Source organism: Mirounga angustirostris, unplaced genomic scaffold, assembly GCF_029215605.1.
Source record: "Mirounga angustirostris isolate CCGP_5_RB_7025 unplaced genomic scaffold, mMirAng1.0.hap1 SCAF_7, whole genome shotgun sequence".
NCBI classification, from domain to species: Eukaryota; Metazoa; Chordata; class Mammalia; order Carnivora; family Phocidae; genus Mirounga; species Mirounga angustirostris.
Window position 1 is genome coordinate 153,397,566 of NW_026991715.1, and position 20,062 is coordinate 153,417,627.

Below are 20,062 nucleotides of genomic sequence, written 5' to 3' on the forward strand. Positions count from 1 at the left end.
TTAAAGGGTTATAAACCCTGGTTAGCACTCAAGTCCTATATGCTTTCTAACTTCTAGGTTCTCTTAACACGACTTGCTTATCTCAAAAAATAAAGCCCAGCAAGGTCTCCAAGGAGCTCTGGAGGTGGGATCCCGCCTTCCTGGCTTCCAATTCCTGGCTGCAGGCCCTCCTTCAGCACCGCCTCGGCGGGACCTGCCCCCCAGAGTGGGTGGCCCCAGAGTCCCCCACAGGACGTCCTGAGCTGGGGACTGGCAGAGGCCATCAGAACAACCCTCCAGGGGGCAGTGGAGGTCACGCAGAGGACAGGGTTTTTACGATATGGCCATCTGTCCCTTCAAAACCAGGAGGTTTTCCTAGAGCTATAAAATTATCTTATTTTGAAAGATTTCCAACCTACAGAAAAGTGCAAGACGACTGTGGGAGCCACACAACCCAGCTGACCCCATAACGTCCTCTGCAGCTTTCCCTGCCAGGCCCGCAGATTCTCGCTTCTGTGTCCTCAGGTGACAGTGACGTGTTGGAGGAGTCAGGCATTGTTTGCAGAACCCCAGAACCGGTCCAGGGCTCAGGGCGGAGAGCCTGCCCCGCCCTCCTCAGAGCCGGAGTTGTGTCCCCGGGGCAGGCTGCAGGGCTTGTGAGCCGGGAAGCCACCCAGACGCGGGCGGTCACAGGGTGTGCGCCTGGGGCCAGGGGCCAAGGGCTCCAGCTGAGAGCCGGGGCGGGGGCGGGGCAGACACTGGGTCTGGCCTGCGCCTCTGCGCTGCCCGCCACCCCACTGCTGCAGCCCCCTTCCTGAGCCACGGCAGGAGGGCAGGAGACGGTGGGATCTTGGGTGGTCCCCTCAGAGAGAATTCTCCCCGCCCTGCCAGCCAGGAGAGTCCAGTTGCCACAGAGCCGTGAAAGGCTCCTGAAGTGACCTCTCCCCTCCCGGACTTCTGTCCCCTGCTGTCCTCACCTTGCCCCCTGCCAGGGACGGCTCACCACAGTTTGCTCTGAAGAAGTAACTTTGGTTTTAAGTAAAGGGGCCTCCCTCCCCTCCCCCTGCCTCTGGAGCATCTCGGGTTCCTTCTGCTCGCCCTCTTCCTCCCCTCCTTTCTCCCCGCCCCCCATTTCCTTCCTCTCCCTTCTCCCCGCCCTCCCGCCCTCCCAGCGGGCTTGGCTCTCAGTCCAGTAGCCTTGTGGGGCATCTCCCTTTGTGGCAGGAGCTGACCTTTTCAGGATTAGCCCCAGGCCCACAGAGGTGAGCACCCGCGTGGGGGCCAGGATCTTCCAGCCTATAGCCGCTGACTTCCTAGGAGAGGTGGTCTTGGTCTCCTGGGGCTGGTCTCTGCCCTGGACCCGGGGCAGGTCTCTGCCCTGGACCCGGGGCAGTCAGCACCCCATCCCTTGCATATCCTCCCTGGTGGTTCCTGGACAGCAGGCTCCCAGCCCGGAAGGATGAGCTGAACTCTTGGGCCGGGAAGGTTGGAGGATCAGCCATGGCCTCTGAAAAAGGGAGAAGAGAGTCACCCCCCAGCCCCCTGTGAATGACCCTTCACCTCTGGACCTCAGTTCCTCATCTGTAAAGGCGTGGGTCCCACTGGTGAGCTCCTGTGGTCACCTGGCCCTGGTCACAGACCATTTAGTCTTGCTTGAGAGCTCCCCGCATCCCGGGGTCAATAGATTTGGTGAGTGCTGAGTGCAGAGGCTCAGTCAGGGCCGGGCAAGCCTGTTTCCACACTCCTACCCTTCAGCACCACACTCCGCAGCTTTGCTGAGCACCGCCCAGACTTCTTCGACAAAGCCGGCTCTTCCCTGAGAAGGACCCCTGGAAACCCTTCTATACTCTGGCGGGGGGTAGCCTTCTCCCCACCTTTCTTGCGGCTGCCCTAGGGAGGCAGCTGAAGGCACCTCCGCCTTCTGACACTCCTGACCCCTGCCACAGGACTCCGTACCTCTCTGTGGAAGCCGGGGTGTGAGGGTACACAGGGCAGTCCTGGGCAGCCCACGGGCCCAGGCCACCCGGGGAAGCTGGTGCTGGTGCTGGGTGGGGCCGGGAGCCTGGGGCCACCTGACCGACTTCTTTTGATTTTAATTGAGAATGGACTTTCTGATTTTGGTTTTATGTTGTTTGTTGTTAATATGAAAATATGCAGAGAAAACGCAGACCTTTGTAATGCCAAGGCCCAGGCCCAGAGATAACCGCTGACCTTCCTGCGGACTGTTCCGGGCGCATTTTTCAGCCATGATGGCCCCTCCTGGTGATCCTGTTGCAGTGCGTGGTGACCTTGCTTTGCCCTCCTGCGTTGCTGCGTCCTGGCCGTGAAACGCTATCTGTTCGGCTCCTTGCGCCTAGACGCCATCACCGCTTGGATGCAGAACTTATTTTCACTTTGATGAACATTTTATTGTTCTTTCCACATGTCCTTTGTTCAGGAGCTGGAAGACGCAGGCCAGTGGCGGCCTGGGGGGTGCCTGGCTGGGGTCCGAGCCGCCCTCGCGGGCCCTTCCTTCCCTTCCCTGGCTGCCCCGGCAGGGCCCAGACAAGGAAAGGGAGGGCTCCCCAGGGTACAGGCTGGGAAGCACTCCCTTGAGCGGAGGGGAGAGGCCTGGGGTCCTCTCCGGGCCGGGGCCTGTCTCAGGCCCTTGGTAACTTGTCTGGGTTATGTCCCTTGAGGACGGAACCCCCACAGCAGCCCGACAGCCGCCCACACAGCGGCCTCCGCTCCCCACCCTGTGCCCTTGCTAAGCATGGCTCCCTCCGGTTGGAAACCCCTGCGCTGGGGGCGCCTGAGCCGGGCACGGAGGGAGAGCGGAGACCAGATCCCCGCTTGGGTGGGGGGTACTGCCCTGTCCTCTAGGGATCCAGACTGCGTGGGGGGACCCTGCGGGCAGGGGCCAGCTGGGGGCACGGTGGCAGCGAGGATAGGGCGGGCAAAGGCCTGCTCCGGGCGGGCCGGGCGACGCTGGGGGAGGGGGCGCCCTGGGCGCGCGGTCGGTCCCGGAGGGCAGGCGGGGGAGGGGACCTCCGAGGAAGGCGCCCCGCCCCGCCCCGCCCCGCTGAGCGCAAACTTTTCCGGAGGCCGAAGGGACGGCAGGTGAGGTCACGTGGTCAGGGGCGGGGCGAGCCAGGCCGGGGGCGGACCGCGCGGACCCCGCCCCTGCGCCCAAGTCCCGCGGCGCGTCGGCCTCTAGAGCGCGGGCCGGAGCGGAGACCGGAGCGCCATGCCCACCAACTTCACTGTGGTGCCGGTGGAGGCGAGGGCGGACGGCGGCCCGGACGAGGCGGCCGAGGGGGCCGAGGCGGCCGGGGGGGCCGAGGGCACCGAGGCGCCGGGCCCCCCCGAGGGCGAGCCCGACTGCCAGAGCCCGGGTGAGCGCGGCCGCACCTGCCCGCCGGACAAAGGCGGAGCCGGGCTGCGCGGGGCCCGGGGACGGCCGGGAGGGGGGGCGGCCCCGGGGGGGGCCGAGGGCGACCCGGGAGGAGTCTAGAGGAGGGGGACGCAGCGAGGTCGGCCCGAGGCAGGCTGCTTTCCACCCACTCTCCCCAGTCCCTTCCCTCCGGGGTCCCCCCAGCCGTTCCTCTGCCTCACCACTACGTCTCGCCTCCCACGAAGCCCCTCTTGCGCCCCCCGCACCCCTCCAGCCCGCAAACTCCCCTCACAGGCTTATCCCGGGGACGCAGGGCTCCTGCCGCGCCCAGTACTCCGGGGGCTGTGGGCTCAGCTTGGCTGCTCCGTGCCTGGCCCACCCCACTGGGACCCTGGAAGCACCTTCTCTCCCGCACTCTGGGTGGGGCGGGAGCTGGGGTGGGACGCCCGGGGTAGCTATGGAAACGGGGAGGGGCCTCCGCCTGCGTGAGAACATCCAGGGCCCCCAGGTCCCGGGCGGTCCCGGTAGGGCCGCCAGAGTGCCTTCCTGCTTCCTTCCTGTTGCCTTTGCTCTTGCGTGCTGGGGCAAAGGGCCTCTGGTCCGATAAGCGCGGCCGAGAGGCCAGGTCTGTGCGCCGCCTGATTGCCCACGAACCCGCTCTTTTGTGGGGTCATCCGCAGGAAGGTCGGCTGGTCCCCAGCGGGGCTGGGGGAGGCGCCGCCCCATCCCAGCAGAGCTGTGCTCTGCCCCGGGCTCTCCCATACCCGCTTTGTTTCTGGACTCCAGAGGCGTCCAGCGCTTTCACTTTCTCTTGGGGGGATCCCCCAGGCCTGCTCCCTCTGTCCTCCAGGCTCCAAACCCCAGGTTCCCTGGAGTGGATGAATGGGTCGCCCCCCGTAGGTATCCTCTAGAATTGGGGGGTCCTCTGAGAACAGTCCACAGCCGCGGGTCTCACTCCACTGCGTTTGGGTCGAGGCTCCCTGCTCCCGGTGGCCCAGACCCCTGGGGCCAGGCCAGGCACCTTGTGAGGGCACCCACCATCAGGTGCACCCCCTCCCTAGGTGTCCCTCCCATCTGCGGGATGAGGCCCCTGTCCAGCTTTCCTGTGTGTGTCCTGGGGCCTGGGACAGGTCGTGGCCCCCTCCTGGCTCGAGGGTTGCAGACTAGGTGTCAGGTTAAGGCAGGGTCTGCACCCAGCCTCTCCTTGGTTCTGAGCGCACTCTGGCATCGTCCCCCTGGGTGAGCCCTGTCCTAGCGGCCACCAGAAGTGCATCGCGTTTCCAGGGGAGCCTCCATGCCTGCATGTCCCGCTCCCCATCCGCTGGCCCCTTCTTGGGCGGACTGTGGTCCTTTCTTTCCAGACTTGGAGTGTGTCTTGTTTTGAACCCGGGGTAATTTTCTTCCTGCTCGTTTCCTTGTCCCTCCATTTAGGAGCTCCACACAGTGGTCTTGGGCCTGTGGGCTCAAGAGCCAGGTACTGCAGCTGCCAGGAGGGCTGGGCGTCTTACCCATCAGGGCTGGTGGGGGGCCTGGTCTTGAGACCCCGCCTGCCCTCACTGAGTGCTGCCCACGGTCTCAGCCTTCGTCCCCTTCCCTTCCTGCCAAGGGCTCGCCAGGAATCTCAGCGCCTCGCGTGACCTCACGTGGACGTGGGCTTTGTGCTCACCTCGTAATGAAGCTTGCCATCTGAGCTGAGCCAGCACAGAAGTTACCTGGGTCTTTGACATTTTGTGCTCTACACTCTTGCTTTTCCCGCGGAAAGAGACAGGGTAGCGTCCCCCGCGTGTTACTGTGTGCTTGTCTTTGGGGATTCTGCTACGGCGGGCTTTGATGTTTCACATGAGGTTCTGGAGTGCAGTTGGTGCTCACAGGTAACGTGTGACCGGCACTGTGTCATCAGCCTATGAGGGGGCTGTCAGGGAAGGTCCTTAGCGAGCTGGGAAGGCCAGACTGGAGCCCCTCCTGAAGGCCCACTTTGCGGGCCAGGGTGCAGGGTGCAGGGTGCAGGGTGCACGCCCCAAGGTCCCAGCAGTGGCCACATCTGGCCCCCTCACAGGATTGCTGGCACTCAGGCCAGTCCCCCGGGGAATTTCCCGGCTTTCTGGGTGGACCTCCCGGTGGTGGTAAAGCAAGGCTGGGGAGACCCTCCTGGGGTGTTTCTGGAAGCCCTGGGCTGTCTGGTAAGAGGAGGCCTGAGACCCTGTAGGTTGAGGGCCCAGGGTGTGCTGAGAGTGACTGGCAGGCTGGGAGGAGTGGCCTGGCAGAGCTCAGCGGGACCGTGGGGTCTGCCCTGCCTCGGTGAGGGCCAGTGAACTGTGACCCAGGGCTGGAAGGAACCTGAACGCACCCAGACTGCTGTTCCATGCACCCCAGGCAGATGCTGGTGTCCAATGCCTCCTGAGGCCGGGTCCTGTCCCCCCCCGCCCAGGCCTTCAATGCGCAGGCCGGAGGAAGCCAAGCACTGACCTTAACCCCCCTGCCGCGTTGCCCCCGGCCCTGCCCCTCCAGGTAGGCCTGTGGTGGGTGCTTTAGAGCCGGGGGACGGGGCTCTTGACCCGGGTGGTGCTCCAGGGAGGCCTGGGCCCAGGGAGGGTTGGCACAGGAAGTGGAGGCCAGGATCAGCATCCTGCTTTGGACCCTCCCCACCCTCTGCCAGTGAGGTGGGGATGTGTTCTGGAATGACAGTTTGTCTTGCCGAGGGTCCTGTGCCTCGTCAGGACATTTATTCTGCGTTTTCTTGTGATTGGAGATTGCAAGTGGGCAGGATGGACTCTGTGTGTCTCTCTGGTGTTTGTTGGTGAAATACTTCTCAGGGGAGGTGGCGAGGAGTGGGGTGCTTTCCTAAGTTCCAAGTGTGGGGTTTTTACCAACTTCAGGGAACCCATGTGGCTGTTGGGCCTGGGTGGAGCCCCTCCTGGGCCTTGGGGGGGCCCCTGGGTCAGGCAGGTGCGCATGTGAGGCATGGCCACAGGCTGTGGGCCCCCACGGAGGTCGGGCTCAGCCCGTGGAGGGCGAGGGCTGACTGGACGGCTGCCCTGTGTCCCCGTCCCTGGCTGAGACTGTCCAGCCTCCTTGTCTCGGTGACTTCCGCTCTGCAGCTCAGCTCCTGTTGGGCACCCAGGGGTCTCTTCCCCACCTGCTAAGAGGCGGGGGGTACTGTGCTTCCCGGAGGCACTCACCCGGATGGTCCCGGGCAGCGTCACCCACGCTCTGCCAGGGCGTGTGGCGGGCTGGCCATCGGCAGTGGGCCGCACTCAGGCCATGACCCCAGACCTCAAGCAACGTTTCTGTTGGCATGTGGCTGCTGACGGGTTGGGCGGGGGTTCCTGGAACAGCGTGGTCAAGGAGTGAGGACAACAGGGCTTCCAGGTTTGGTTCTGCTGGGCGAGGACGCGGGGTTTCAGGACGGAAGGACAGCATCCTGGCGGCCGTCTGAGCAGAAAGGACAAGCCATGCGGCTGTCCCGTTGACAGCGCCTCCGAGCACCGTCTTGGGGAGTGGCTGTTAGCAGTCCCGTGTTGTTCAGGGAGATGTCACAGTGTTAGACCCCGGGTGGGGGCCAGGGCCACCACCCACGGTTCTGTGTACGGGGAGCAAAGAGGGGAAGCTCACCGAGGAGCGTGTGCAGCCGAGTGCTTGCTCACACAGCCTCTGTGCACCTGTCGAGGTTCCCGATGGCCTCCAGGGGACAGGCCCTTTTCTTGAATAAGTCCCCCCGCCGAGCCCATGTGTGTGTGCGTGTTGTCTGCGCACACGTGAGCCTTGTGTGCATGTTTGTATGTGCACATGTGGGTCTTGGTGTATGTGGGTGTGTGCACACGGGTCTGGAGGTGTGCGTGTTTGCACGTGTGTACGTGTGGTCTCTGGGCACATGGGCACGTTTGTGTGCATAAACATGGAGGTGGGTACAGGGGCTTGGTCACATGGTGCTGGCTGTTCCTTCCCCCGGCCCCCAGCGGGCCCCGGCTCGTGGAGGGGCTGGAGGTGCGCCTCCGGGGTGCCCGCCGGCTGTGGGGGCAGCGGTGAGACACGCCTGTGTCTCTGATCTGAGAGCTGTTCCCGTGACCGGTACCAGGGGCCTTGCTACCTAGATCTAGGTCTGTGTTCTGGAAAGTTCTCAGACCCTCTCAGTTTGTACCCGCTGAGCTGGAGCAGGTATCTGAGCTGTGGACACAGCGGCGTCACTGCTCGGGGAAGTGGGGGTGTGCGCCATGAGTCTGGGCACGAGGGACGCCTCTGAGGGTCTGGCTCCCGTGGCAGCCGCCCGAGGGGTCCGCTGGGTGCCCGTCACCGGCAGCTGCCATCCGTCCTGTGAGTTAGTGTGTGTGCGCCCCCCCCCCACTCCATCACGGCCTGCGGCGCGTCGGCGAGCAGACCGGGCCGTGCTCCCCTTGTGGGCGCGCAGAGGCTGTGGGACCGGCGCGTGATGTACGGTGCCCTGGGGAGGGTGGGGCGCCATGAGCTGCTGGCTGCTGGCGTGGCCTCACGGGAGGGGCGCTTGGGTGCTGGGCATGGGGGTGCCAGCGGCGAGAGTGGCCAGGAGGGCCAGGCCCCTCCATGCGGAGACCGTGGGTGTCGGGGCCCTTCGGTTCTGATGTCCCTGGCCGTGGGGCGTGAGCTGCAGTCTCCCCGTGGGGGTGGGGGCGCCCCGGAGGCTGGAACTGGCCCGTCCTGGTGAACCCGCCACCCACCAGCTGCTGTTCATAAGGTGGGCGGGGCCGGGAGCAGGGAGCAGCTGACCCCGCAGACCGACCCTCTGCCCCTCAGCGCTCTCCGGTGACGGGCACGGGGGCCTGTGGCTGGCTGAGGGTGATGCGGACCAGCAGCCTGCCCCCCGCAGTGCAGCCCCCGGCTGAACGCGAAAAGCAGCGGTCTGGGGGGTGAGCCTGGCCCAGACAGAGAGGCGCGATGAGTCAGGGTTTACAGCCACGGGACACTGAGATGGCCCGGGGGAATTCCGTGGAAGGGCCGGCGGGGCGGGGGTGGTGGCTGGAGGAGCGCGTGCGGTGTGGGGTGTGCAGCTCCCGGGCCGCTGGGCCGTGGGCTCAGCTGGGCTACCGAGCCTGTTCGCAGGGAGGAGTGGGCTCGGGGGGCTTCTGTGCCCTGTGTCCTTGGACACCTTCACCCCCTCTCTGCGCTGGGGCCTGGTGGGCCTGTGGACCCCCCGTCGCTGCCCGTGCCTCAGTGGGGCCGGTGTTGTGGGTGTTGTGACACTGTCGGAAAGCGGGAGCCCCCTCCTCACCCTTGCCAAGGGTCTGGGAGCCACGTGGCATGGCCCACGCCGCCCCCTCTGTGGTTGAGGCTCGCGCAGATTTCAGACTGTTTCAAGTAAATGGCCCCAAATGTTTCCTACTTAGAGGTGTGTGGCAGGCTCACTGTGTGTCCCTAGGGATATGGACGGAGTTCTGGGGGGCACCGTAGAGAGGGGTGCGGGCCCCGTGTGAGCACAGACCTGGTCAGGGCTGAGGCCACACGGGAGCCGGGAAGGTGGCTGGCTCCAGGGTCATCTTTGCTGCAGGTCAGTGTCCCACGGGGTGGCCGGAGTGGGTCCGAGCTGTGGGTGACCGTCCCCCCCCCCCCCAGCCCGCTGGAGCCCCCTCTGTCAGGGTCACTAGCCTCGTGGCTCCCGGGTTGGCCCAGGCTCCTGCATCGGGATGGGTGACCTGGGGCCAGGGACACCTTCCCTGGGCTGCTCACCAGGGTACCTGTGGGGCACTGGCCAGCAGGTGGGGAGGCCGTGGACGTTGGGCCTGCGGTCTGCTGGTTGCGTGCATGCTGCCGGCCTGTGTGGGGGCCTCCTGCTGCCCCCCACGTTGGGACGTGAATTCCGTGTCAGCCGCTGCAGATGTGTGCCCAGGGGCAAAGTTTGACGTTAGGTATTAACTCCCGATGGTGGGGCCAGGCCAGGCGCCTTCCATCTGGCGGGCTTAGCCAGCCGAGCGCTCCTTGGGGCCGCGTCCCCTGGTGCCGTGGCCGCGTCCCCTGGTGCCGTGGCCGCGTCCCCTGGTGCCGTGGCCACCGCTGTGCTGGGCAGGGCAGGCGTCTCCCCGCGGCTCTGGGGTGCGAGCCCGCGGGGGAGGCGGGAGGAAGACCCCTCTGCTGTGGGGTGGGGGGCCCAGTGGGGCGGGGTTGGGGCCTGGGGCCTTACAGGCTGTCAGGCCGCCAGCTGTGGGCCCCTGCGGGGGACCCTGGGCCAGTGGTGGTGAAGAGAGCATAGACGGTTAATACCCTTCCCTCAGGAGAAAGGGAAGGTCCCTCTCCAGAGAGAGGGCTGGTCTGTGCAGAGAAGCCTGGCAGCTCCAGCAGGACCAAGACCAGGGACAGACGAAGTGAGGTCCCCACACGGCTGTCCTGTCTGCACCCCAGCTTGTGTGTCCGTGTTACTGTCACGTGGGTCCTTGAGCCTCCTGCCACGAGTCCCGGTGAGAGGCCCCAACCACGCGGCCCCTGTGTCCTGGGGGGGTGGATGGGGCGGGCGGACGGGCCCCAGCCTTGTGGCCCCTGTGTCCTGGGGGGTGGACGGGGTGGGCGGACGGGCCGCAGCCTTGTGGCCCCTGTATCCTGGGGGTGGGCGGGCCCCAACCACGTGGCCCCTGTGTCCTGGGGGGGTGGATGGGGCGGGCGGACGGGCCCCAGCCTTGTGGCCCCTGTGTCCTGGGGGGTGGGCGGGCCCCAACCGCGTGGCCCCTGTGTCCTGGGGGGGTGGATGGGGCGGGCGGACGGGCCCCAGCCTTGTGGCCCCTGTGTCCTGGGGGGGTGGATGGGGCGGGCGGATGGGCCCCAACCATGGGGCCCCTGTGTACTGGGGGTACAGGGGTGGTCTGCAAGGCTGCGTCCCTGGTGGGGGGTAGGTGCTGGGGCCTTGGCCTGGGCCTCTGTAGGCTCTGGAGCCCTGGGGCGCCTTGGGCGTGTTTCCTTTCAGTTCTTGGGTGGTTTCTTCCTGGGGAACAATTGAGGGAGGAGGCTGAGGTGCTGTCCTGAGTCCTGTGTGGTCTGGGCTAGGTCGCCGAGGCAGGCGTCCCGGGGCGTGGTCAGCCGGTGTGGCTCTCGGCTGCTGCGTGCGTCTCCGTGTGGGGGAGGAGAGCGCACGGCCTTGGCCTGTTTGCCACTTAGAGTTGCTTTCGATTCCGCGAAGCAGGAGCTGCTCTGGGCTGTCTGCACAGCAGGAAGCTGAGCCTGTGTCCATTCAGTGGCCATGGCCTGGCGCTGCCCACGAGGTGGGGGTAGCTGTGCGCTGGCGTGAGTGGGGGCTTCCCCTGTGGGCACTGGCCATCCCGCTCCCAGGGTGCGGCGGGGCCCTGAGGAGGGCGCCTTGTGCCTCAGTTTCCCCATCCAGGAGCTGGCCTGGCCCAGAGTTGGCCCTGCCGTCCCCGCTCCGTCTGGCTGCGGCGCCCGTGGACCGACTGGTTCCCGGGGAGGCTGGACAGTCACTGGGGAGGGATCGAGTGGGGCCGAAATCGGAGGAGCTGCAGGTCAGTCTTGGGTTTCCTCCTCCCTCTGCCACGGGGTCTCTGTCGCCGCCAGACGGGAGCCAGTGTGGGTAACAGGAGCCGCCCCAGGAGGCCGGTGAGGGCTCGGTGTCCCTGGCGGACTCTCGCCGCCCCTCCTTGGGTCCCAGCTTGCCAACTCTAGGTCCTGATGTGGGAAAAGTGGAGAGGTTGTGGGAGAGGTCAGAGCAGAATGGGCACAGACGAGGGACTGACGGGGGGTGGGGGTCCCCCCGTTTCCCACGCGGGGGGCACACCCTTTAGGGAGAGAGGCTGGTGAGGCCTTCAGAGCGCGGGTCCCCAGAGATGCCCTGTGTGCTCATGTGGGAGGAAACGTGAGCGTGTGTGCGTGTATCTGCGTGCACACGCCTGTGCAGTGAATGCACACGCGTGTCTAGCCAGCCGGGATTTTCCAGGCAGTGTTTCTGTGTTGCTGCCCCTCAGTAGCTGAGTGTCCCCTGGGACGTCCCCTCTTTTCTGGACCAAGTCAGATTTAAAGAAAACGTGCTGCACGTGGGGTCTCTGCCTAGTCTTGGGGACCAAGGGCCCTTTGAGTGGCAGTCGTGAGTTGCCGTGGTGGCCTTGGTTTAGGTTGGAAGGTGGCTGTGTTTTTCCAGTGTCCAAAACCTTCCTGACCCCTTCTCCCCAAAGGTCCCTGAGGTGTTTTCCAAGGGAACCTTCCCTCTGGAAGCGTGGGGCAAGTGGAAGATGGGGGGGAGCCTCATGGGTTGTGCTGGTCGGTGGGGAGTGATGGGATGCACCTGGACGCGGCTGGACTTGGAACCCGAGGCCACACTGCCCTCCAACCACGAGGCTGCTCGTGGGGGTCGGCTGGTTTCGGGTCACACCTGGTGTCACAGGAGTGCTGGGTCAGGATGCTTCTGATGCTTTATGCTGAGGCTCTGTCCTTGATGGGGGCCTCTTGGAGTGGTAAGCAGGCCCAACTGCCTCTGCGGGCTGGACACGCCGCCTCCGGGGTGCTGGGCTCCGTGGATGCCACGCACACGTGGACGTCACTCGTGGGTGGACCCCGGCGTTAGGGAAGTCATGCCTCCATTCTGCATCAGGGACCCCAGAGCAGAGCAGATGTGTGACGTGGTCTTAACATACAGGGCCTTGTGTTTGGGGAGTGTGCTGGATGTGGGGGCAAAGGTAACCAGGCTTAATGTGGCGACGTGGAACTCGGGAAAGGTGACTCTGGCATCTGTCCCTTCCCTGTGACCCCAGTGGTGGCCCCGCAGGCCCGGGCAGTTGACCTCAGTGGGCACCGAGGAGGCCCTGGGATGGGCCAGTGCCGGGCGGGTAGGAAGGGCGTCCACGTTCCCGCTGGCCTGAGGCCCTCTGCTTCCTAGTGGGGCAGGCACGCTCCCAAGACATCCTTCCTTCCGCGTTCCCGGAGACCCAGGACGGGAAAGGCTAGTCCATCCTCCCCACAGAGGATGCTGCGAGGTGTCAGCGGCCGTCTCTGGCGTGGGGGCCCCGAGGGTTTGTCCTCCTGATACCTCCTCTGATTGCAACACAGTGTTTCTGTGTTAGACAGAAATTTGCTGTGAAAGTCATGGGGACTCTGACCTCGAGCCTGGTCCTGGTTTCCCGGCCTGAATGCAGAGCGCCGGTGTCCCAGCCCCTGCAGGGCAAGTCCCACTGGCCCGGATTTCAGATTGCAACGGAGGTCCTGGATGTGAAGCACTGGGGGGCGGCGGGGGCTGGGGGTCACGAGTCCACTGTCAGGGATCCTGCCGTAACCGCGTCAAAGAGATCTGGCTGCTGGGGCTGCACCGGGGGGTCCCCCGAGGGGACGCCGTCCTGCTGGGGGGCAGGGAGAGGGGTGGCCCACCTCGGGAGCCATTCTTGGGGGGAGGTCGGTAACATCCCAGTTACACATGCAGAAGCGGAGGGAGCCGGGGAGTGATGTCTGGCACACTCCGGAGAAGGCGAGATGAGCTGATGGATGCTGTAACCTGAGAAGGGGCCGGGGTCTGGTGTGCCTGGGGCCAGCCTGGGGCCACACACCCCGTGCCCACCTGTGCCCCTTCTGGGCTCCAGTCCTTCCTGAAACCTTGGTTCTGGCCCAGCAGACGCCACACGTCTGGTCTGTCCTGGGAGGGCCCGACCATGGCCTCTGGGTCCAGGGCCTGGATGGGGCCTGCTCACCGGTGTGCCCTGTGAACAGGTGCAGAAGGTGTGCTGCTGGGCCTTCCCTTAGGACCCGGGGAGACCAGCAGCTGTGTGTGGTCACTGCGGTCCCTTCGGGGTACAGAGAGGAGTGCTCCCCTGTGAGGCCCTGGTTTCCACAGATGTCTCTGAGCTGGGATCTTTAAACAGGCTGATCCGCCCTGCTGTGAGGTGGGGCAGAGCAGAGACAGCTACTGAGGCTGGGAACACACAGGGCAGGTGGAGGAAGGACGGCGGAAGGACGGCCACTTCCCTGCTTCGTGGCCTCCCGGAGAATGGCGGCGAACAGCTGTGTGTTGAGAACCTGCTGCTGGGCTCTGCAAGCCAAGGTCTGGCTGCGTGCTTTTTGTCAATAAAGTTTTATTGGCATATGGCCCTGCTGTTGGGCTTGTTCACATGTGGTCTTGGTGCTCTGGCAGTGTGGCCTCCACGGAGGAAGCCTGCTGGTCCCGTGTCTGGAACCTTCCTCCACGTCTGTCCTGCCATCGGCATGCTTGGAGGATGTGGGTCAGGAGTCTTGTAAAATGCTACAGAATTTATACGTGGCCGTTTTCCTGGGGTGGTTTTCAGGAGAAATGCTTCGTAGCAGGAGTGCCATGGGGTGTCCTGTCACTGTCTCGCTGCCCAGGTGACCCGAGGTGACCCTGGTACCGGACACCTCCCCTTTGTACTGAGGCTGTGGGGACCCACCCCCTCTGCCTCTCACCCAGCAGCTACTGGTGGATTCTTGCCTGAATCGCTTCATGTGGTGGTTACGTGGACGCACACGCACCCGCGTTCGTGAATGGCGCCTGCCTGCCTGTGTCTTCCAGGCCTCAGTTCTTAAGTTTTCTCTTTGTGGTTTCTTTGAGATAAAAATTACCTCTTCATTTACTGGGTGAGCTTTATGTTTCGCACAGCTCTGGACTTGCGGCCACGCTCCCCAGCCCCACGTGGCCTGCACCCCGAGTCCTCCCTGTGTCTCTTCTGCCCCAGGAGTCCACGTGGCATCTTGGCCTGTGGCAGTTTCTCCGGCTTTGCTTCCTCCTGAGGCTGTGGGCTCGGGACCTGTGAGCTCGGAGGGCCCGTGGCCGTGGGGTGGTGGGGGAGCGTGGGCCGTGTGCTGCCATGGGGCCCTTCAGTGTGCCGTTCTGGGAAGGGGCTGCCTGGTCACGGAAAAGCAGGTCTGGCGTGGGAGCACCTGGAGTCCACAGCCAGCCGTGCGGCGGGACCCCCACAGCTGCAAACCCAGCGCCAGGCCGGGCGCTGCTGGTATCTGGGATTCGGCGCATGAGCCCCGCCCCCGCAGTGCTGCCCGCCTTGGCCCCCTGCTCCCTGGGGTGCTGACCGCGCCCTGCTCTGGCTTCAACGCTCTCTGGGTCGCTGTGTCTTGCTCCGAAGGGATCTCGGGGCTCAGCTGAGTTGTGACATCGTGGCAAACGGGCATTTATAACAAACAGGTTTTAAAATGATTTCTGTAAACGGGAGGCGAGTGTTTTCCGTCCTTAGACGTGCAGGCGAGCCCGATGCGGGCTCCCTGTGGCAGGAAGTGGGAGAGGAGCTTGCCGCAGACGGTGTGGGGACGAGTCCTGTGACCTCCTCGTGCTGCGCACTGGTGGACCCCCGGCTGGCCCGACACCTTGTGTGTGCGGCTGTCCCTCCTCATGGTCCTGGCAGAGGATGCGGCGGGGCCTGGCGGGGCCTGGCTGCCCTCTGCCCAGGTTTGTGTGGGTAGAGCTGAGCCCGCCCCCAACTGCCTGTCCCAGCAGCGAGGGCGCACTCACGTGACGCTCGGATGCGCATGGTGCGCCCGCAGACTCATGCTGGTTTTAGGAGTGCTCACCCGCATCTCTGGAAAGGGCACCGCCTCCCAGGGCCCCCAGTTTTCCGGGTCTTCAGTGCAGGATTTAGTCTCAGTACTTGGGCCGTTTCCTTGATCCCTGCTTGGGGTGATGATGGTGTCCAGTTGAAACATGGTCGTTTGTGTTTTGTCCATCCTCATTTTTTTCTAAGGGTGGGAAACACAGGGCGCGGTTTCGGAAACCGAGCAGGGAGGCGCTCCCCGGACGAGCGCAGGGGGCTGAGGTCCGGAAGAGGCCGCGTGGCGCAGACCGCAGACCAGGCGGGTGAGCGACGGCTGTGGTGGTGTGGGAGGTCGGGTGCCATGGGCTGGGACCCTGAGGGTCTGGGGGCCTTGCGCAGCTGGGTGTGCCATTCAGGAGCAGGGTCTGCCTGGATTTCGGGGGCTGTTCAGCTGACTGGGGGTGAGGAGGGTTTCTTTACTGTGCCCATGGAGACCCACTATTGCCCCCCCTTGTCTCTTGAGCCGCCACTTGGGGACCTCCCCACCCCCACCCCCGAGCGGCCGGGCAGGATGGGGACCAAATCCCGGCAGATGACAGGTCTTACCAGTGACCCTTCAGGTCGGGGACCATGCAGCCCAGACGCAAGCGCAGTGCCCGCAGGTGACCCTCTTGCACCCGTGGTCCCCATGGTTATTCCTCACGGGAACCATGATGCAAGCCTCCTCGCTCACGAGGCGATTTTGGGCATTATTACGAAGTTGGACCAACAGGACCTGCTGTGAGTTCTCCCAGCGCCAGGGTCCTGGAGTCTCCTTGCTAGGAAGCCTTCCGGTGTGGCCTTGGGTCATAGGTCAGAACACCAGGTGGCCCGAGCTGGTGCTGGTGGGCTCGAGGGTCTCTGTCTCCCTAATCAGGAACGGACCCGGGAGGAGGTCGTCCACGTTCACACTGCTTGCGGCCCGTGCTGCCTTCCCTGCTGTGGCCTCCCGACTCTGGACGTCCAGGCAGGAGCCCCCCGCTTGGGGGTGGTGACTCCCTGGAGGGGACGGTGTTGGGGGGACGCGAGTGGGTGCCGGTGAGGGGGCGCGGCCCCGGGCTGCCCACCTCAGCTGACCCTGTCCGTGGCTTCTGCCTGTGGGGTGGCATCACCCTCCCTGAAAAGATGGGGCTGCGCTGGGGCTCCTGTCACCAGGGCTTGTGGCTTTTCCCTCCTCTTGGATTTGGAGCCTGGGATCGGGTGCCCGGTCTTGGGGTCTGGACTGGATTGGGACCTGAGTACTTTGTGCTCCTCTGTGACCTGGTGGCGTCACTCTTCTGCGCGGCCTCGTGTGAGCACGCTTTCCTGTCAGGAACGGTTCTGGCCAGGGCGCGGCGGGGTCTGTCGGATGTGTGTCCCGGGGTGGCGCCGCAGGGCCTGAGGGGGGCAGCTTGGGACTGGAAGTTCCCGAGTGGGCGGCCGCCTGTGGGGCGCCCTCACCTGACCCCCTGCAGATAGTGCTGCCCGTGAGCCTGGCACCGGGGGCTGGGCGCTGCGTGCTTCTCGGAGGCCGAACCCCCGAGATAGGACCCATTCTGGCTCCTGCTTTCCTCCTGACATCCCGTGGGCTTCGTTTGTGTCCACCGTAGCCCGGCGTTGAAATACGCGCAGGGCTTTATCGTGCACTGAGCCGCGTCTAAACCCCAGTGCCCGGGAGTGGGCCACGCGGGGGCAGAGGGTGTTTTCTGTTCTAACGAGCGCAGGGCGTCTTGGTCTGGAGGTGCCTGGCTAACTTCGGGCGTCTGCAGACGTGGCTGTGGCATCTGAAAGCCCGTGCTGGCCTGGAACCACCTCAGCGGGCCGCGCTGCCGGGACCGGAGCGCCTGCCCTCCCCTGCGTCCCGGGCCCTGTGCTCTTGCCCAGGATGGGGTGAAGTCGTGCTCTGTGAACACATCACACGTGAGGTTGGCGTGTTTCGTGTGCTGGGCGTGTGCGTTCTTCGTAAGGCCTGTCGGAGAAATAGGGAGAAGTGGTGGCCATCCCTGGCTTACTGGCCAAGGGCCTGGCGTGACCCCTGCCCACACGGAGGTCACCTCCTTCCTCTCCGACGTGGTCACTAGGGTGGCAGCTGTGCTGCGTCCAGGCTCTTGGTGGAGGGTTGAGGGGATGCAGAATGGTGGGGGGCCTGGGGGAGGTAACGGGCTGGGGCCGGGACCCTGGCTTCAGGGAACAAAGGTCAGAGGTCACCAGCCCCCGGGCACACCCCCACCCGCCCGCGTGTGGGCTGCTGCCCTCCTCCAGCCTCGCCTCGGCCCAGCCCCGGGGCCTTAGTGGGGGCGCCGAGGCCGCAAGGGGCAGCTCCCGCGAGGTGGACTATCTCCCTGCGGCCAGGCCGCCGTCCAGGTGCTGGGGAGCGTCTGCTGGGGGTCCTGGGTGTTGTGTTAGCCACCCCCAGTCCTGGCATCCAGCTTGGGTCCTGATGAGAGTCAGTGGGGGCTGCGCTTGACTTGGTGGGGAAGCACAGTCGGGGGTGGGGGTCCTGCCTGTCGGTGTGGGGGGGGCTGGGGTCCTCCCTGCCGAGGGGGGGTGGTGGTGCAAGGGCCGGAACGTGCCAGACCTGGGCCTGGCGCACAGGGTGGTGTAACTTCCCTGTGTGGGGGTCTGGTATCGGGGGTACACTAGGGTCTGACTTGCTGGCCTGGACCCCGGGTCGGCAGGGATGGGGCCCTGGACCCCTCTGCATTCGCGGGGGCCGCTCCGCCCTGCACCTGGCCTCCGCTTGCCCTGGGCATGGCAGCCCTTCCCGTCCTGCCCACCAGCTCCACCTGTTACCTGCCCCCACTCTGTGTTCCTGAGTCTTGTCGCATAGGTGGGGAAACTGAGGCGGGGAGGGCTGGGCTGCTTAGGCACAAACAGCTATCCCAGCAGCCAGGGCTACGACCTTGAGGAGTGTTGCTGGCGGGGTTCCCAGGCACAGGGTGATGTCTGCAGGTGACATGCATGTCTGTGTTCTTAGAGCCCAGCGGCCTCCCCCGCTGCCCCGCGCCTGGCTGGGCGGAGCCAAGGGTCCTGGTGTTCCACAGGGTTCCCCCCAGGCCCCGGGGGATGCGTGGGCCTCCAGGGGCACCGGTCCTGTTCAAGCCACTTCTAAGACTCACCTGAGCGGGTTCCCCTCCAGGAGATGGAAACCCGCGAGAGAACAGCCCGTTCATCAACCACACGGAGGTGGAGCAGGAGAGCTTTGAAGGGAAGAACATGGCGCTTTTTGAGGTGACTCACACTTCCTCCTACAAGACGCACGAGGGCCGGGACTTCAACGGACACGGCATGGGGGCTGTGGCCCCAAGACCTGGGGGTTGGGTGGAGGGCTGCCTGCCTGACTGTACGCCGTGCACAGGGGGAGCCTCCTTGGCCGCCACCTTCTTGGGAGGGGCCATCTGGGAAACCCTGGACCCCTACTGGGTGGCCGGGAGCCCCGAGCTCTGCCCCGACCCCTGACTTGGGACCTGGTGTGCATGTGTCGGGTGATGTGGGCCCATCTCAGCCCCGTGGACCTCGGATCTGGAGCTAGAAACGCTGGGAGCTCCGTGGGGTATTGCTCCAGTGGGTTTGGGGATCCAGGTGACTAACCATGTCTTGGCCCCAAACAGGAGGAAATGGACAGCAACCCCATGGTGTCCTCACTGCTCAACAAGCTGGCGAACTACACCAACCTGAGCCAGGGTGTGGTGGAGCACGAAGAGCACGAGGACGACAGCAAGAGGCGTGAGGTCAAGGTGCGCCCATCCCCGCCGTCCAGTCCTCGTCCCTGTCCCCCCAGTCCCCCGTCCCCATCCCCCTACCGTCCCCCTCCCTGGGGCATTCCCCAAGTCCCAGTTAAACATGACCCCTTTCCTTTCTCCTGCACATGGCTCAGTTAAGGGTGGGAACTGGCCTTCTCTGCCTTGAGTAGGACGAAGGCAGCATGGGGAGTGCCTGGCCCCGCGAGGGGGTCGGCGTTCCTGCGGGGTTCCTGCCAGCTGGGTGTGGGGGTGTGGAAGCCGGTGGAAGGCCTGGGTTTCCTGACGGCTGCCCCTTCCCTCTCTGTGTCCACCCTGCTTGGCACCAGCCACGCGGCCGGGGTGCCAGGCCCCCTGCGTGCACGGAGGCCTGCCTGCTGCCTGAGCACCTGTGTGCAGCCTGACCTCGGCTGTCAGGAAGTCTGGCCACAGAGGGGGCTTGGTGCGGGAAATGCAGCAGGATAGGTCCTGCTTTTCCTTGACACTCAGGGTGTTTGTCGTGCGTTCTGCGCGGAGTGGTAGACGTGGGGTGTGAGGGCTTCCTGGCCCAGCCTTGCCCTGGCTGCCCTCCTGGGGCAGAGGACAGTGGGGACAGCGGTCCCCGGTGACACCGTGTGGGAAGGTGACAGTTGTGTATGCTGTGGGAGTGGGCGCCACAGGCCTTTCTGTGCGACCGGCACAGGACTGTCCGTCTTTCTGTCCACTGGAGCTTGTCCCAAGGTGCCGTCTGTTGGCAGTAGGACCGGGCTTTCCTGTGGTTGGCCCGGCTCGTTGCCTCGTGGAGCCCACTGTGGCCCCTGCTGGCCCCCCGCTGGCCCCCGCTGGCCCTCACTGTCCCCCCGCTGGCCCCCACTGGCGCCCCGCTGGCCCCCGTTGTCCCCCTGCTGGCCCCCCGCTGGCCCCTCGCTGGCCTCTGCTCTCCCCCTGCTGGCCCCCGCTGGTGCCCCGCTGGCCCCCATTGTCCCCCTGCTGGCCCCCCGCTGTCCCCTCTCTGTCCCCACGCTGTCCCTTGCTGTCCCCCCGCTGGCCCCCGTTGTCCCCCTGCTGGCCCCCCGCTGGCCCCTGCTGTCCCCTCTGTCCCCCCGCTGTCCCCTCCTGTCCTCCGCTCCCCTGCTGTTCCTCGCTGGCCCCCGCTGGCCCCTGCTGGCCCCCGTTGTCCCCCCGCTGTACCCTCGCTGTCCCCCCCTGACCCCCCCACTGTCCCTCGCTGGCCCCCGCTGTCCGGCGCAGCCCAGCACGTCCTTCCCTGTGACCCATGGCCAGATCAGGACTTGGGAGGTCCTGTCCCTGAGGTAGGGGCGCTGCCTGGCCTCTGTCCCCTGCCATCGCAGGAGCGATCCAGCACAGCTGTCCTGTAGACAGGTGGACGGGTTCTGGTTGGGATGAATCATCCGCCCCACTGGGGACTGACTAGGTCCTCGGGGTGTGGGGACTGCCCTTACTGTCCACTGTCCCCCCGGGTACAGGAGGGTGTGTCCAGAGACCCAGCCCCCCTGCAGGGCGCCATT

At 65.4% G+C, this 20,062-nt stretch overlaps 1 protein-coding gene across 4 annotated transcripts in view; it reads left to right on the top strand.

Annotated features, from left to right (window-relative positions):
- Positions 1-3,134: 3,134 nt before the first annotated feature.
- The window catches only part of SLC12A7 (solute carrier family 12 member 7), a 41,763-nt gene continuing 24,835 nt past the window's right edge, over positions 3,135-20,062 (top strand). For 2 of the 4 annotated variants that reach the window (XR_010413379.1, XM_054504975.2), the window contains exons 1-3: positions 3,135-3,353; positions 17,954-18,045; positions 18,426-18,551. Coding sequence is in view for 3 of the 4 variants with exons in the window: in XM_054504975.2 (XP_054360950.1) it covers positions 3,206-3,353; positions 17,954-18,045; positions 18,426-18,551 (366 nt within the window). In the remaining variant the exon portion in view is untranslated. Of the gene's footprint in view, positions 3,354-15,878; positions 16,740-17,953; positions 18,046-18,425; positions 18,552-20,062 lie in introns of those variants that run through there. The other 2 variants (XM_045863916.3, XM_054504984.2) reach the window with 2 other exon arrangements.